Here is a 12,820-nt window from a genome sequence, read left to right on the forward strand (position 1 = left end):
CTTTCAGTGAATAACTCCTCGATTGTTATGCTCCCCTGATACTTTTTCAAAAATTTCGAATTTTTCAATTGCAGTGAATACCTATCGAACGAAAAAATTGGAATTATTTAAAAAAAAAATGAATGACGGCGGGATCGAACCCGGGCCGTCGGCGTGATAGGCAAGCACGTTACCGTTAAGACAACGTATTATTATAAATTAAATTTTTATTAGTAGTATATATTTTCAAATGTTTCGTCTTCAAAAATGTTGAAATTTTCAATTTCACAGGATATCTTTCCGCTTTTCAAAAATTCAGTGTTTAAACAATATTTAGATTGATTAGCCAATTAAAAAAAGTTAAAATTGAAATTATTTAAAAAAAAAAATGAACAACGGCGGGATCGAACCCCGGCCGTCGGCGTGGTAGGCAAGCACGTTACCATTGAGACAACGCGCTTATTCTGAAAATAAAAATTCATTAGTGGTATATCTTCAATATATTGAATAACTTTTTTCATTGAAATTCCACAAAATGTGGCTTCCTCCTTTCGCTCGTCCTACAGTCGACTGAATTTCAGTTAAACAAATAAAAAACAAAAAGCATTCATGCAGCAGAAAATAAAATTCACCCCGCCGACTTGATGGACACCCCAACATTGCGTGTGGTGCCCTCCCTCTCTTGGGGTGGAGTACTACAATGCCGCTGGGGTCTCTCAAACCTGGAACTACCGTTCGAATTTCCGGTTGACGAATAGATTTCCGTTTTCTCGTCCATTACGCCCGTAGATTTTGCCGAGGTAAGCTACCGCGTTTTACTCTTTTATTTTCACAAAAATAAAGTAATTGTTTAGCTTATAAGTCTTCTGATTATTGTCTCTATTATGGATCCGGAGTGTTTTTCCTGAAATTCATGTCGATTGGCTCGAAAATAATCACTTCAAGTTAAAAATATTGAAAGTGAGACGCGTGTTGAGGTTAACAAGCCATGTGGCATGACTATTTATTGATAATTAGCCACATTTTTATTTTTAATACTGATGTATTAACATTTCCCAGGCATTTAGCTTCATGTATGAGATTTTCAATGTTTGTTTCAGTCCTTAAACTTTTCGAAATCCCTATTTTCACTTCAAGATGGGTAGGGAGGACAAGGCAAGCTGGAAGTCCAACTACTTCACAAAACTTATCGTAAGAATCTCCATTGAATCCCTCCGATTCCATAAATCGCTCGATCGTGTCGAGCCCTAAGTACCAACTTATTATTTTCCAGCAACTTTTGGATGACTATCCAAAATGCTTTATCGTGGGCGCGGACAATGTCGGCTCGAAGCAGATGCAGCAAATTCGCATGTCCCTCCGTGGGAGTGCTGTTGTTCTCATGGGAAAGAATACCATGATGAGAAAAGCCATTCGAGGACACATCGAGAGGAATGCTGCCCTTGAAAAACTTCTGCCTCACATTCGAGGCAATGTGGGCTTCGTCTTCACTCGTGGAGACCTCGTCGAGGTCAGGGATAAACTCCTGGAGAACAAAGTCAGAGCACCAGCTAGAGCTGGAGCTATTGCTCCATTGAGTGTCATCATTCCAGCTCAGAACACTGGACTGGGACCGGAGAAGACTTCCTTCTTCCAGGCCCTCAGTATTCCCACGAAAATTTCCAAGGGTACTATTGAAATTATCGTGAGTACTATTTACAATTCACAATTGAAATAGTCATTTATTTGATTGCAATGAGTATTTAATCCAGTATATTTTTTGACAGAACGATGTCCACATTCTGAAACCTGGAGACAAAGTCGGAGCTTCAGAGGCAACTCTCCTCAACATGTTGAACATCTCTCCATTCTCGTATGGTCTCCTCGTCGAGCAGGTATACGATTCTGGGACTATTTTCGCTCCTGAGATTCTCGATATCAAGCCAGAGGACCTCCGTGAAAAATTCCTGGCTGGTGTTGCCAATTTGGCTGCAGTTTGTTTGGCCATTGGCTATCCCACTGTCGCCAGTGCTCCACACAGCATTGCCAATGGATTCAAAAATCTTCTGGCTGTCGCCGCTGTTACTGACGTCGAATTCGCTGAGGCTGCCACCATCAAGGAGTACATCAAGGTAATCTCAAGTTATTCTCGAATGAACTTAAAAGTCTCTTTAATTTACACAATGATGAAAATCCAACGCGTCTGAAGACGAGGGGTCACGCGTCAGAGCTGAAAAGCTGGACCCACTGACGTGTCCTTGTCGCTGTTGCAAAATCGCGTAAAAACGCTGTCTGAAAATTCTGCATTTGTTGCCCCAATTTATTGCATTTTGAAATTCAAAATTCATAGAGGATAAATTCTCTTGTTTCAGGACCCCAGCAAATTCGCAGCAGCTGCTGCTGCTAGTGCTCCAGCAGCCGCTGCAGCCGCAGCCCCAGCTGCCGACAAGAAGGAAGAGAAAAAGGAGGAATCCGAATCCGAGGACGACGACATGGGTTTCGGTCTCTTCGATTAAACGAAACCAATTCACTGACTTTGTTCTATTGACCGCAGATATTCTCCATGGGAATGCTGCTGATGTTTTGTACCGACGTCCGAATAAAGTACAGAAAACCATAAAAATTGTCTCTATCAAAACAATCCCAAAACCCTTCACATCAATTCCGACTATTGATCAGTAAATACTTCGAAATTCAGGGCGGTTATCAAAACTTTTGGAAAAACCTTTTTCGCCGAATTGATCATTCAAAATTGATATCTGCAAAAAAGGATATCACAAATTTTTTGATATTTGTAGTAGATTCAGAGATATTTCTTCAACAGTCCCTTATCGTCCAATTTTTTTATATAATTCCTATATCTAATCGATTTCAACAGAAATAAAAGGGAAAAACGAATGCGGTAGATCTGAAATCTAATGATTTACGAGTAATGTCACAAATGAACACATAGATAGGGTTCTGAGAAGTGGCGTGGGCATTCCTCGTACTGAAAATTCCGTCGAGTCGATAGTTTACGCATTGAGTCGGACTGGAGTAGTCGTCAGTCAGTGACTGGCAGTCTGTGTATCAACTCGATCGTAATAACCACTTGATTTTAACTCTAAAAAGTAATGGGGCTATTAACGGAGGGTAGTCCACTAAGTTGGGAAGAGACGAAGAAACTCTCGGATCATGTGAGAAAACACGGAGTTATACAATTCATTAATTTGTACAAAAGACTCAGAGACAGACAAGGAGATGTACTTAAATGGGGCGATGAGGTAATTTTCATTTATTTTCCTCAAATTTTCTCGTTTACACTCATCCATTTTCCTATTCACGTAAAAATTGCAAGCATTTTAGGGCTTCTTCTCCCTTTGACAGCTTCTCGGATTGGATTACCACGGAATAATAACCTCGAAGATCCTTTGTATTTTCTGAATTTTTTTGTTGATCATCTCCAACGACGCAATAATAACTGGTGACTATTTGCGTGTACATCCATTGGGTTTAATTGCGAATGTCAGAGTAATTTGAATGTGAAGAGGAACGAGTTGTTGGGAAGGGAGCACTTCCTCGTCGTTTGCAAGGTGGAGAGATAAAATGAAATTCTCAAGATTTATGTTTGTATTTCACAAGATTGTGGAGTAATCGTCGATGGTACATTGTTAAATGCTAAGTCATGTCCTTGTGATTTTTTTTTTTTCGTTTCACTGGTAGATTGTGGTGGTAGATATCCGGTGGCGTTTGATAGTGTAATTAAAGAATTATTCGGTATCGGAATGTCTAATGGACCGCCTTTTATGACATTGAAGAATTTTTATTGTTTTTTTATTGCCCTGGCCTGTTCTAGGATCATATTTATCTGAAGTATTACTCATTGAATCGAATTGCCTTCATGTTTTCAAAGCGTTATTTTAGAAAATAAAATGTCAGTTATTCATATTTTTTTTTCACGTGTCATATTTTGATTTTTTGCTTGAAAGTCTCATAATTCAATGTAGTTAACACATTCCTGTGGTAACAGGTTGAATATATACTGGTAAAGTTCGACGATGAGAAGAAAACAGCCAAGGTCAGTCTAAGAGCTCCAGAGATTCTCACTCCACTCAATGAAAAGGAACATAAAGACCCCACGTGAGTAATAAAATAGATGTTACGTCTCTCGGTTACTGAGAAGGGAATGTGGCGGAGAATAAGTTTTGATTTTGTATTAGTGGGGTCAAGTCACTCTGGAGGCCGGAATATGGGGCTTACATGATCGAGGGAACTCCAGGAAAACCGTACGGCGGTTTGTTGGCGCATTTTAATGTTGTCGAGGCGAATATGCGGTATCGGAGACAAGAAGTCATGAATGAGCTGAAGCCGGGGGAAGCTGTCATGTCATTAACGAGTTTTCCCAGGTAATATTTCATTCGTGTTCATTTCAATAGATGAATTCCCGCAGAAGGGGGAATACGCACTTGCTGATTTTTTTTTTTTTATAGACTTGGCTGTCCGGATTTCACTGATCCACCGTCGCAGCCAACTCCCAGCTCTGGAGCCTCCAGGAGTCTCTTTTTTCCAGACGAGGCTATTTTTCCAGGTCATCCCAGATTCAAAACGTTGACGAGGAATATTCGGCAACGTCGGGGGGAAAAAGTCGCTATCAATCTCCCAAGTGAGTCAAGACCTAGAGCTTCCAGTAAAAAAAAAATAGAATATTCAATTCTCTTCAAAATATTTTTTTTAGGAAAAGACAAAAATCTTTCTATTTATTCTTCATAAAAAAAATCAGTTTTCAGGGATGAAAATGTACCAGAGCCCTTCAGAGAGGATTTGAAGGCATTGGGGGATGATGGGAGCAGCCAGAGTGCAGCAAAAGACAATCATGTGTACATGGACGCAATGGGCTTCGGCATGGGTTGTTGCTGTTTGCAGCTGACATTCCAGGCCTGTAATATCGAAGAGGCACGAACACTGTACGATCAGTTGGCACCACTCTGTCCCATTATGGTACGTCTAAAAATTCCTTCACATCACGCACAATATAAAAGCGATTCTGCGAATCATGGATGAATGAAAAAAAAATAGAGAGACAGATAGACTATGGTGTTTTTTGCGTGCATTTACAGAATATTGATTTAACCTTTGACAGTTGGCACTCACCGCAGCCAGCCCTATCCACCGTGGCTACCTGACAGACGTTGATTGCCGATGGAATGTCATTTCCTGTTCCGTTGATTGTAGAACACAGGAGGAGCGTGGACTCGAGCCACTGAAGGAGAACAAATTTCGAATCAACAAATCACGTTATGATTCCATTGATTCGTATCTCAGTAATCAAGGGGGCAAGTACAACGATGTACCTCTCACTTATGACGACGATATTTACAAACAATTGATGGAAAATGGAATTGATCGACTCCTGGCACAGCACGTGGCGCATCTCTTCATCAGAGACTCGGTCTCACTTTTTTCGGAGAAGGTTCATCAGAATGATGAAGAGGACACTGACCACTTTGAAGTGAGTGAATTATTAAATTGTATGTTTGCTGAATTAATTAAGCTCTGTTGTGAGGAGTAATTAATGCCGGACTGTTTAAAAATTATGCAGAATATCCAGTCGACGAATTGGCAGACCATGAGGTTCAAGCCACCACCTCCCAACTCGTCAATTGGCTGGCGAGTTGAATTTCGTCCCTGCGAAGTTCAAATAACTGACTTTGAGAATGCGGCTATTGTCTGTTTCATTGTGCTACTCTCCAGGGTCATACTCAGTTACAATTTGAATCTATTAATTCCAATTAGCAAAGTCGACGAGAATATGGCAAAAGCGCAGAAACGGGATGCCGTTAGAACTGAAAAATTTTGGTTCAGAAAAGATATTACATCGGAAGCTAAAGACGATCAAAAGGTGGAAGATGAGTACACTGAGTTCACTGTGAATGAAATTATCAACGGAAAAGTAAGCTCGTACATTAAGTTAAATTATTCATTTTTGGATTAATTGGTGCAATGAAAATGAGGACTCATTTCCATTTGGGCTTGACAGGAGGGAGTTTTTGTGGGTCTTATTGCCCTGGTTAATTCATACCTAGCCAGCATGAATGTCGACGCTGATACACATTGTACAGTCCAACGATACCTCAAGCTCATACAGAGACGAGCCTCTGGGGAACTCCTCACGACTGCTGCCTGGCTGCGACGACAAGTCGAATCCCATCCGGAGTACATGTGAGTCATCAATTAGATCTATTCAAATACATCAATTAAAATGTTAACGATTCCCTCCAGGAAAGATGCGGTTGTTACTCCCCGCATCAACTACGACCTATTGAAAAGAGTGTACGAGATCCAAACGAATGAGAAACCGTGCCCCGAGTTATTGGGGCCATGCACAACGTCGAGGACAACCGAGAAAATTCCCGCTGCTATCGCTAAAGCCGAGAAATGTTGACCGAGGGTTAATCCAGTTATTGAATTGTTGTTTAATAGATTCAACTGATAAAATGATTTTTTTTTTGCGATTGCATTTATTTGGATAATTGTTCCCATATGTAACGCATTGTAATCGTCGATATAAAACATTTTTATGTGCAAATAATATTTGCATTATCTTTGGCTAGACTAAAATACCAAATTGTTCATACATATCCTCTTTGATCCCTGCAGACACCCGGAAATACCATTTTTTATTTAATTAATTTAAAAGTAGAGACATTCTCATGAGTCCGTCTTTTTAATTACGTCTCTGTTCGTACGATAAGAAACATAGGAGTTCCAGAGGACTGCAACAGACTGTACCACAAGGACTTGATATTGCAGTGGAACGAACGCAAAGTTTATCATTTGTACCATTGGCCACACCTGAAATTTTTAAAATAGACAAGTGGCTAATTACCAAATGAATTGTTTATATAATTTTTCTAACGAATTAGCCATTTTCTTCGCCGTGAATTTTTCGGAGTGTTTCCCTCGATTTTTTAATCCACTCACTTTGTAATTATTTCGGAGAATGTCAAGGTATTCCTTTTGGAGTTTCTCTCGTACGCTATTAAGGCTGTTACCCTGCATGAAGCCGATCGAGCTCAAAAGAACACCGATGAAACAGGGGGCAAATAGCAGTTGATCGCAGGCTACTTTTTTCGCTGCCACAAGACCGCCCTTTGAGCCAATGTGTTTGTCCAGCAATCTGTACCACGTGAAGGTCGTAGGTCCCTGAAATTCAATAGGCCATATTCACGAGCATTGCACCAGCCAGAACTAACGCAATCCTGTGGTACTCACACCTATGCAAAATCCAATTGCATAGAATTTCATTGTGCGCGAGTAATCGATTTCCTCGAAATTCCGTCCCTCCACTAGGTTCTGCGCTATTTGATCCCCGAGTGCCATTAGGGCGCCTTAAATAAATTTTATAATTCAGTACAAAATCGAAATTATTGGAGCAATTCCTGGAGATGTATCATTTTTCTCACCTGCTTGAATAGCTTGCACCCGAAATGGATATTTACCGAGGAGATGCCGATATAAATTTAACAACTGACTCATGATGATTTACTCTTCAGTACTGAAATGTTAATAGAACAGAATTGGATAATTTTTTCGTCCTCCAAATTGGAGATTATAAAATTTAGAAGGCAATAATTAATTACTCGTCCCTCCCATCAAGTTTCATTGAAAAAAAATTAATTCTGTGAATGACAGATTAAGCTGTGAAATTATTCAGAGGTTAATCAAAAGTCAGATGTACTATTCCATTTGCCAATTGTCCTAGTGAATTGTCAGTGCAATGACGTAGTAATCCATGAGTTTTGATCGAATCCGTGGTACCGGAATATTCATATTTCTCGATTACTGTCTGAACAATCAGTAATTCGGCTGGAAGCTGTGACAAATATGATGAAATCAGAAGTAACTCAAACTACTGTGGCCTCGACCAATCCATCCTCCGGTGATTCAAATATAACGAGATGTCATTGGTTGATCTAGCAGGGGCCCCGATATCCCCACGTTTTAGACCCCGAAAAACCCCTAGGGGCTGGGGAAATTTACCCTCCGAAAGTTGCAGTCCACCACTTCACAGAGAGACAGTTGTGCAGTTCAAAAGGACAGAGCAAAAATGGCCTCTTAAACTGATTCCTTGCATGAGAAAAAATACCTTGTGAAATAAGGACTGTAGAAATCCGTTAACCTCGGAATAAAATCAACCATCAACATCACTCCGTTGTACTATTTATGTGTGTGACTGAAATTCGGAAAATATGATTGTACAGGAGCCCGTTCAGGTGAGCTACAGTAAATCAGTAATACACATCAGACGGATCGATGAGAGACAAGGATGACGAATGAAATACGATTCAATACGATTCAATGCGATTAGCTCAATGCATTTAATCGCATGATCGTGTCAATATCAAATTCGCAAAGTCTGCAAGCCCCTCTGATCCCTTTTGTCATTTTATCTTCTGCTCCCTCGCCCTCACAATACTTGACAATTCCCTCACATGGCCAATGAATATTATCTTGTCATGTCAATCCATTTTCCCATGCAAACCAATTATTGGAAAGATTTTCCTGACAGTTCTCGTATTTTGCGTGTGCAACGTGTCATCAGATGATTTTCTCCTCGGGCAAGTGACAGCTCTCGCCAAGTCGGCGATAAAATTTTTCTGGGTTAGCCATGAGAAAAAAAATCGTCGTGATCTTTAGGAGATTATCTGGCTCAATCTTAGCTCTCGTAACTTACCGTTTGAAAATTAAAATCATCGAATGTTTAGGAAATTAGAATAGCTCTTTCAATGATATCTTACATGGGGAGTGTGTGGAAGTGAGTTGTCAAGTTTTACCAGTTTTTTCAAAAGACTTGGAGTAAATGTCATGCCCTCATCTTGTTATTGATTATTAATGTATGATAAAAATTATTGCAGGCGTCCATATGGCATTGTCTGAATCATTATGCATATGCAGATGCCATTTTTCTGGCAGAGCGACTGTTTGCTGAAGGTAATATCTGCTGAAAAATAAATCTTGTGGATCCAATAAACTTTTGCTATAAAAATCGTAAATTGCAGTGGACAACGAGGACACTCTCTTCCTCCTGGCCACCTGTTACTACCGATCGGGGAGACTACGTCAGGCCCACGGTTTGCTCTCGAAGAAGGCCCCGACCTCCTCCCAATGTAGATTTCTCCTGGCAAAATGTTGTTTCGACCTGGAGAAATACGCAGACGCAGAGGCAGCTATCGTTGGTGGTTATTACAAACAAATAAAGAGTCTCGAGGACATCGTAATGCAATTTGGGGATCAGGCGTGCTTCTCCCTCCAGATAATCGCCAAAATCTACTACAAGATGATGAGAACAGCGAAGGCTGTGGAGGCCCACAAGCTCGCTCTAAAGCTCAACCCCTTCCTGTGGCATTCCTTTGAGGAGCTGTGCAACGTGGGTGAAAAAGTGGATCCATCGAAAATATTCCAGCTTGAGAAGCTCGACAATTTCGCCATGTGTCATGGAACAAACCAGTTAAACTACATCTCCGAGCCCGACTTTATCGTTCCCAACACCAACAACAACTCGCCAATTCAAAATAGTAATAATATGACCCCAACACAGGGCGTCATTGTGAATGGAACGTCGCCAGGGGTGAGGCTGTACCCGGGAGTTGACGAGAGCCCCCAGCTGGCGTCGATAAATTACAACAATCCACCAACGATATCACCAAGAGGTAAACCTCCGCGTTACAGAAGTATGTTCAGTAATTCGATGAGTCCCCTGACACCTAGCTTTGGTATTCTGCCACTGGAGACCAATACTCCTGAGCCTGTGCTGCCCGCTCACGTGACCCTCACAGAGGCCAATGACCAGAAGAGCCTGGCAAAACGTGTGAGCAGCCTCCGTGCCCACGTAGGCCAACTCATGTCCAGGAAGGAGACGCCCCTGCAGCAGGGCAAGCCCGTTTTTTCCCAATCAGGTAACACTAGCAACACCGCTAACATCGTCACTGTCACACCAACGACCCCAACCCCACCGCCTCCCACTCTTCAGGGTCCAAATGTCCGACGATCATCGAGGCTCTTCCTCAGCAACAGTTACTCGGTAAAGGAGAACAACAAATCACCGAATCGAAACAAATTCGCCACCCCCAAGTCGCCAAGCAGAAAGACCAAAGCACGTTTATCAAAGACTAATTTAAATAAAACAAATTTTAATGAGATCAATGAGCGCAATAGAAGTGAGAAGGAGAAGAGTGAGACGATAACTTCGGAGAAGATGGTTGCCACAACGAATGCGCTTAATCAGAGCAATGTTTCTCATTGTGCTCTCATGGTGCAGAAACAGTGCGCTGAGGGTCTTATGTCCCTTCTGCGAGACCTGGGGATGGCCTACCAGAATTTGAGTCAATTCAACTGTGTCCAGGCTGTAGAAATACTTAATACACTTCCAACTCATCACTATAATACGGGATGGGTGTTGTCTATGTTGGCTAAAGCGTATTTTGAGATGAATGATTACAAGAAAGCAGCTAGTTATTTCGCTGAGGTCAGACAACTGGAGCCCCAACGCACTGATCTAATGGAAATATACAGCACTGTACTCTGGCATTTGCATTTGGAAGTTCAGTTGTCTACTCTAGCCCAGGAACTCGTCGCTGAAGATCGCAATTCACCGGCCGCCTGGTGTGCAACTGGAAATTTATTCTCAGCACAAACAGAGCATGAGACTGCCATTAAGTTCTTTCAACGTGCTATTCAAGTTGATCCGAGTTTTCCGTACGCTTATACACTTCTGGGTCATGAATATGTGTTGACTGAGGAACTTGATAAAGCCATTACAGCCTTCAGGAATGCTATTAGGCTCGATCCTAGACACTACAATGCCTGGTTTGGACTTGGCACGATATTCTCCAAACAAGAGCAATATAGTCTCGCAGAATTGCACTTCAAGCGTGCACTTCTAATAAACCCTCATCATTCAGCGATAATGTGTCATATCGGGGTGGTTCAGCATGCGTTGAAGAAGACAGATAAGGCACTGCAGACGTTGAACAAAGCCATTGATAACGCCTCCGACAACACCCTGTGCAAGTTTCACCGGGCCAGTATCAATTTTTCAGTTGGTCGACATACCGAGGCACTCAGAGAATTCGAGGAACTGAAAAATATTGCACCCAAAGAATCTCTAGTCTATTATTCAATAGGAAAAGTACAGTATCATTGCTTCACTCGCTCAAAACGGAAAGATATCAAAATTCTCTCTCGATGCTCATTCATATTTTTTTTTGTGCAGGTTCATAAAAAATTAGGCAATACCCATCTCGCTTTGATGTACTTCAGCTGGGCGACTGATCTGGATCCAAAGGGGGTTAATAGTCAAATCAAAGAGGCTATCTTAAGTCCTGGACAGGGCGAGGAGGATTCACCTTCAGCCCAGTCTGGTGAGAATCTTGGTCAATTTTTTGGGAGTGAATTGGAATTTTTTTCATGAAGATAAATATTGTATGTCATTATTTTATTTCCCAGGAGATGATCCACAAGCTCCGAACGTGTCCACCGACCAAGAGGCCGAAACGAGTGGAGAAGTTAGTGTGGAGGGAAGTGGTCTTGCGAGAACAGTCAGCATCGAAGCCCATGCCGATGACAGCGATGATAGTTTATGAAGACACCGGGTCGGCCGCTCGAGCACGATACTTGCGGACCGCTTCAATTCAGTGCGTCGCCACAACGCCCGAACCCACCGTCGCCAACGACGTAGACGTCGTCGTCGTGTGTCCTGAAATTCAATCCCCAAATTTCCCCGATCCACCGAATGATACAATAATTTACCATATTTTTTAACTATCACAATCAAAAGAACAATATTGTCTGCATCAAGCGCATCCTCCAGGCCGTTCATTTTTTCTTATTGATATAAAAGTTGATTGAAATTTAAATTTGACAGTTTTCCATGTTTCTTAAGTTCCCTTTGATTATTGGAAACGTGAATAAAACGAAAAAATGCCAAAGTTGAATGTGGCTTAGGCCTTGGTATCAAATTCTTCAATTCGGTAGCCAAGTGATGAAACAGACAAATGAGACAAATTAAAATGACTTTTGTAGCTGATTGAATTTCCCGCAAAAAAGGTATTTTGGCATTTCCTTTTGAAATGAATGGTTTGTCAAACCAATCGACGTTTAAAAAAATGAAAATGAGATTTACGTCACTTTATCACTCTGTCGCTGAATTGATTCTCCTATACTTTCTCTTTCGTTGTATGTATATTGCGTGTAACGTGTGATCTGTATATTTTTTTACAATTTTTCATATCAAATTTCTTGATCCACTTATTCCGTTTACTTGAATTGAATCTGGAGGCTCGACTGGGAACATCTGCGTCATCCAGCGTAATTCGAAGAAGATAAACAATTAGGGAAGGACTACCTAGAAGACAAACTATAAATGGATGGAAAACGAATACGATATGAGATTATTGTGTAAATGTAAATTATGATCAGTAGTATTATTGTAATCGCTGGTGAACTGGTCAGTCTGCTCGCTCGTTGAATAAAACTTTACGTTTAAATAGAATAAAGGAACATCGTGCAATATCTGTTGTCTGCTCCTCATGTTTGCTAATGGGACAAGAATAAAAACTATAATTCAGTAATAACGATGTCAATCGAATTATGATAAAGAACACGAATGTAGCGTATGAGGCTATAAATATATAAATCTACATCAAACTGTTTATTCAATCGAGTTAACAATTATAAAAACCATGAGATTCAATAATGAAGAATCCCAAATATTCACCCCCATTTTTTTCACTTCATTTTTTTTTTAAATATCACCAGGTGTTGCTTTTATTAATAGAATTGGAAATTTCTTAGAAATTCTTTATTTCCATTAAAATTTTTTCGA

At 40.9% G+C, this 12,820-nt stretch overlaps 4 protein-coding genes across 4 annotated transcripts; 3 read left to right on the top strand and 1 right to left on the bottom strand.

Annotated features, from left to right (window-relative positions):
• Positions 1-687: 687 nt before the first annotated feature.
• Positions 688-2,581, top strand: RpLP0 (ribosomal protein LP0). The gene is made up of 5 exons (XM_011299691.1): positions 688-779; positions 1,080-1,170; positions 1,253-1,663; positions 1,746-2,090; positions 2,331-2,581. The coding sequence occupies exons 2-5, from the start codon at positions 1,117-1,119 to the stop codon at positions 2,472-2,474; spliced, it is 954 nt and encodes a 317-aa protein (XP_011297993.1). The 5' UTR covers positions 688-779; positions 1,080-1,116; the 3' UTR covers positions 2,475-2,581.
• A 381-nt stretch (positions 2,582-2,962) lies between these two features.
• Positions 2,963-6,526, top strand: Gclc (glutamate--cysteine ligase). The gene is made up of 9 exons (XM_011299692.1): positions 2,963-3,221; positions 3,968-4,077; positions 4,158-4,343; positions 4,428-4,600; positions 4,718-4,935; positions 5,078-5,446; positions 5,537-5,887; positions 5,975-6,156; positions 6,217-6,526. Exons 1-9 carry the CDS (start codon positions 3,072-3,074, stop codon positions 6,377-6,379), a joined length of 1,902 nt encoding a protein of 633 aa, XP_011297994.1. The 5' UTR covers positions 2,963-3,071; the 3' UTR covers positions 6,380-6,526.
• A 104-nt stretch (positions 6,527-6,630) lies between these two features.
• Positions 6,631-7,885, bottom strand: Mpv17 (Mitochondrial inner membrane protein MPV17). The gene is made up of 5 exons (XM_011299693.1): positions 7,578-7,885; positions 7,401-7,492; positions 7,210-7,325; positions 6,919-7,140; positions 6,631-6,789 (listed from the first exon to the last, which is right to left on the bottom strand). The coding sequence occupies exons 2-5, from the start codon at positions 7,471-7,473 to the stop codon at positions 6,646-6,648; spliced, it is 555 nt and encodes a 184-aa protein (XP_011297995.1). The 5' UTR covers positions 7,474-7,492; positions 7,578-7,885; the 3' UTR covers positions 6,631-6,645.
• Positions 7,886-8,019: 134 nt separating this feature from the next.
• On the top strand, positions 8,020-11,983 carry Cdc27 (cell division cycle protein 27). Its single transcript, XM_011299694.1, has 5 exons — positions 8,020-8,210; positions 8,853-8,928; positions 8,997-11,125; positions 11,210-11,357; positions 11,443-11,983. Exons 1-5 carry the CDS (start codon positions 8,187-8,189, stop codon positions 11,577-11,579), a joined length of 2,514 nt encoding a protein of 837 aa, XP_011297996.1. The 5' UTR covers positions 8,020-8,186; the 3' UTR covers positions 11,580-11,983.
• Positions 11,984-12,820: the final 837 nt, after the last annotated feature.

This window comes from Fopius arisanus, unplaced genomic scaffold (assembly GCF_000806365.1).
Source record: "Fopius arisanus strain USDA-PBARC FA_bdor unplaced genomic scaffold, ASM80636v1 scaffold00015, whole genome shotgun sequence".
Classification (NCBI taxonomy): Eukaryota; Metazoa; Arthropoda; class Insecta; order Hymenoptera; family Braconidae; genus Fopius; species Fopius arisanus.

What these genes read in the sequence shown, in the direction of transcription:
- Mpv17 (XM_011299693.1), bottom strand. Translation starts at nt 7,473, where the DNA reads ATGAGTCAGTTGTTAAATTTATATCGGCATCTCCTCGGTAAATATCCA. An exon ending in GGTGCAAGCTATTCAAGCAG is followed by an intron (nt 7,326 to 7,400) that starts GTGAGAAAAATG and finishes AATTTATTTAAG; the next exon opens with GCGCCCTAATGGCACTCGGG. An exon ending in CAATTGGATTTTGCATAGGT is followed by an intron (nt 7,141 to 7,209) that starts GTGAGTACCACA and finishes ATTGAATTTCAG; the next exon opens with GGACCTACGACCTTCACGTG.
- RpLP0 (XM_011299691.1), top strand. Translation starts at nt 1,117, where the DNA reads ATGGGTAGGGAGGACAAGGCAAGCTGGAAGTCCAACTACTTCACAAAA. An exon ending in AGGGTACTATTGAAATTATC is followed by an intron (nt 1,664 to 1,745) that starts GTGAGTACTATT and finishes ATTTTTTGACAG; the next exon opens with AACGATGTCCACATTCTGAA. An exon ending in CCATCAAGGAGTACATCAAG is followed by an intron (nt 2,091 to 2,330) that starts GTAATCTCAAGT and finishes CTCTTGTTTCAG; the next exon opens with GACCCCAGCAAATTCGCAGC.
- Gclc (XM_011299692.1), top strand. Translation starts at nt 3,072, where the DNA reads ATGGGGCTATTAACGGAGGGTAGTCCACTAAGTTGGGAAGAGACGAAG. An exon ending in AAGGAACATAAAGACCCCAC is followed by an intron (nt 4,078 to 4,157) that starts GTGAGTAATAAA and finishes ATTTTGTATTAG; the next exon opens with TGGGGTCAAGTCACTCTGGA. An exon ending in GAATCCCATCCGGAGTACAT is followed by an intron (nt 6,157 to 6,216) that starts GTGAGTCATCAA and finishes GATTCCCTCCAG; the next exon opens with GAAAGATGCGGTTGTTACTC.
- Cdc27 (XM_011299694.1), top strand. Translation starts at nt 8,187, where the DNA reads ATGATTGTACAGGAGCCCGTTCAG. An exon ending in AGAGCGACTGTTTGCTGAAG is followed by an intron (nt 8,929 to 8,996) that starts GTAATATCTGCT and finishes CGTAAATTGCAG; the next exon opens with TGGACAACGAGGACACTCTC. An exon ending in TCTATTATTCAATAGGAAAA is followed by an intron (nt 11,126 to 11,209) that starts GTACAGTATCAT and finishes TTTTTTGTGCAG; the next exon opens with GTTCATAAAAAATTAGGCAA.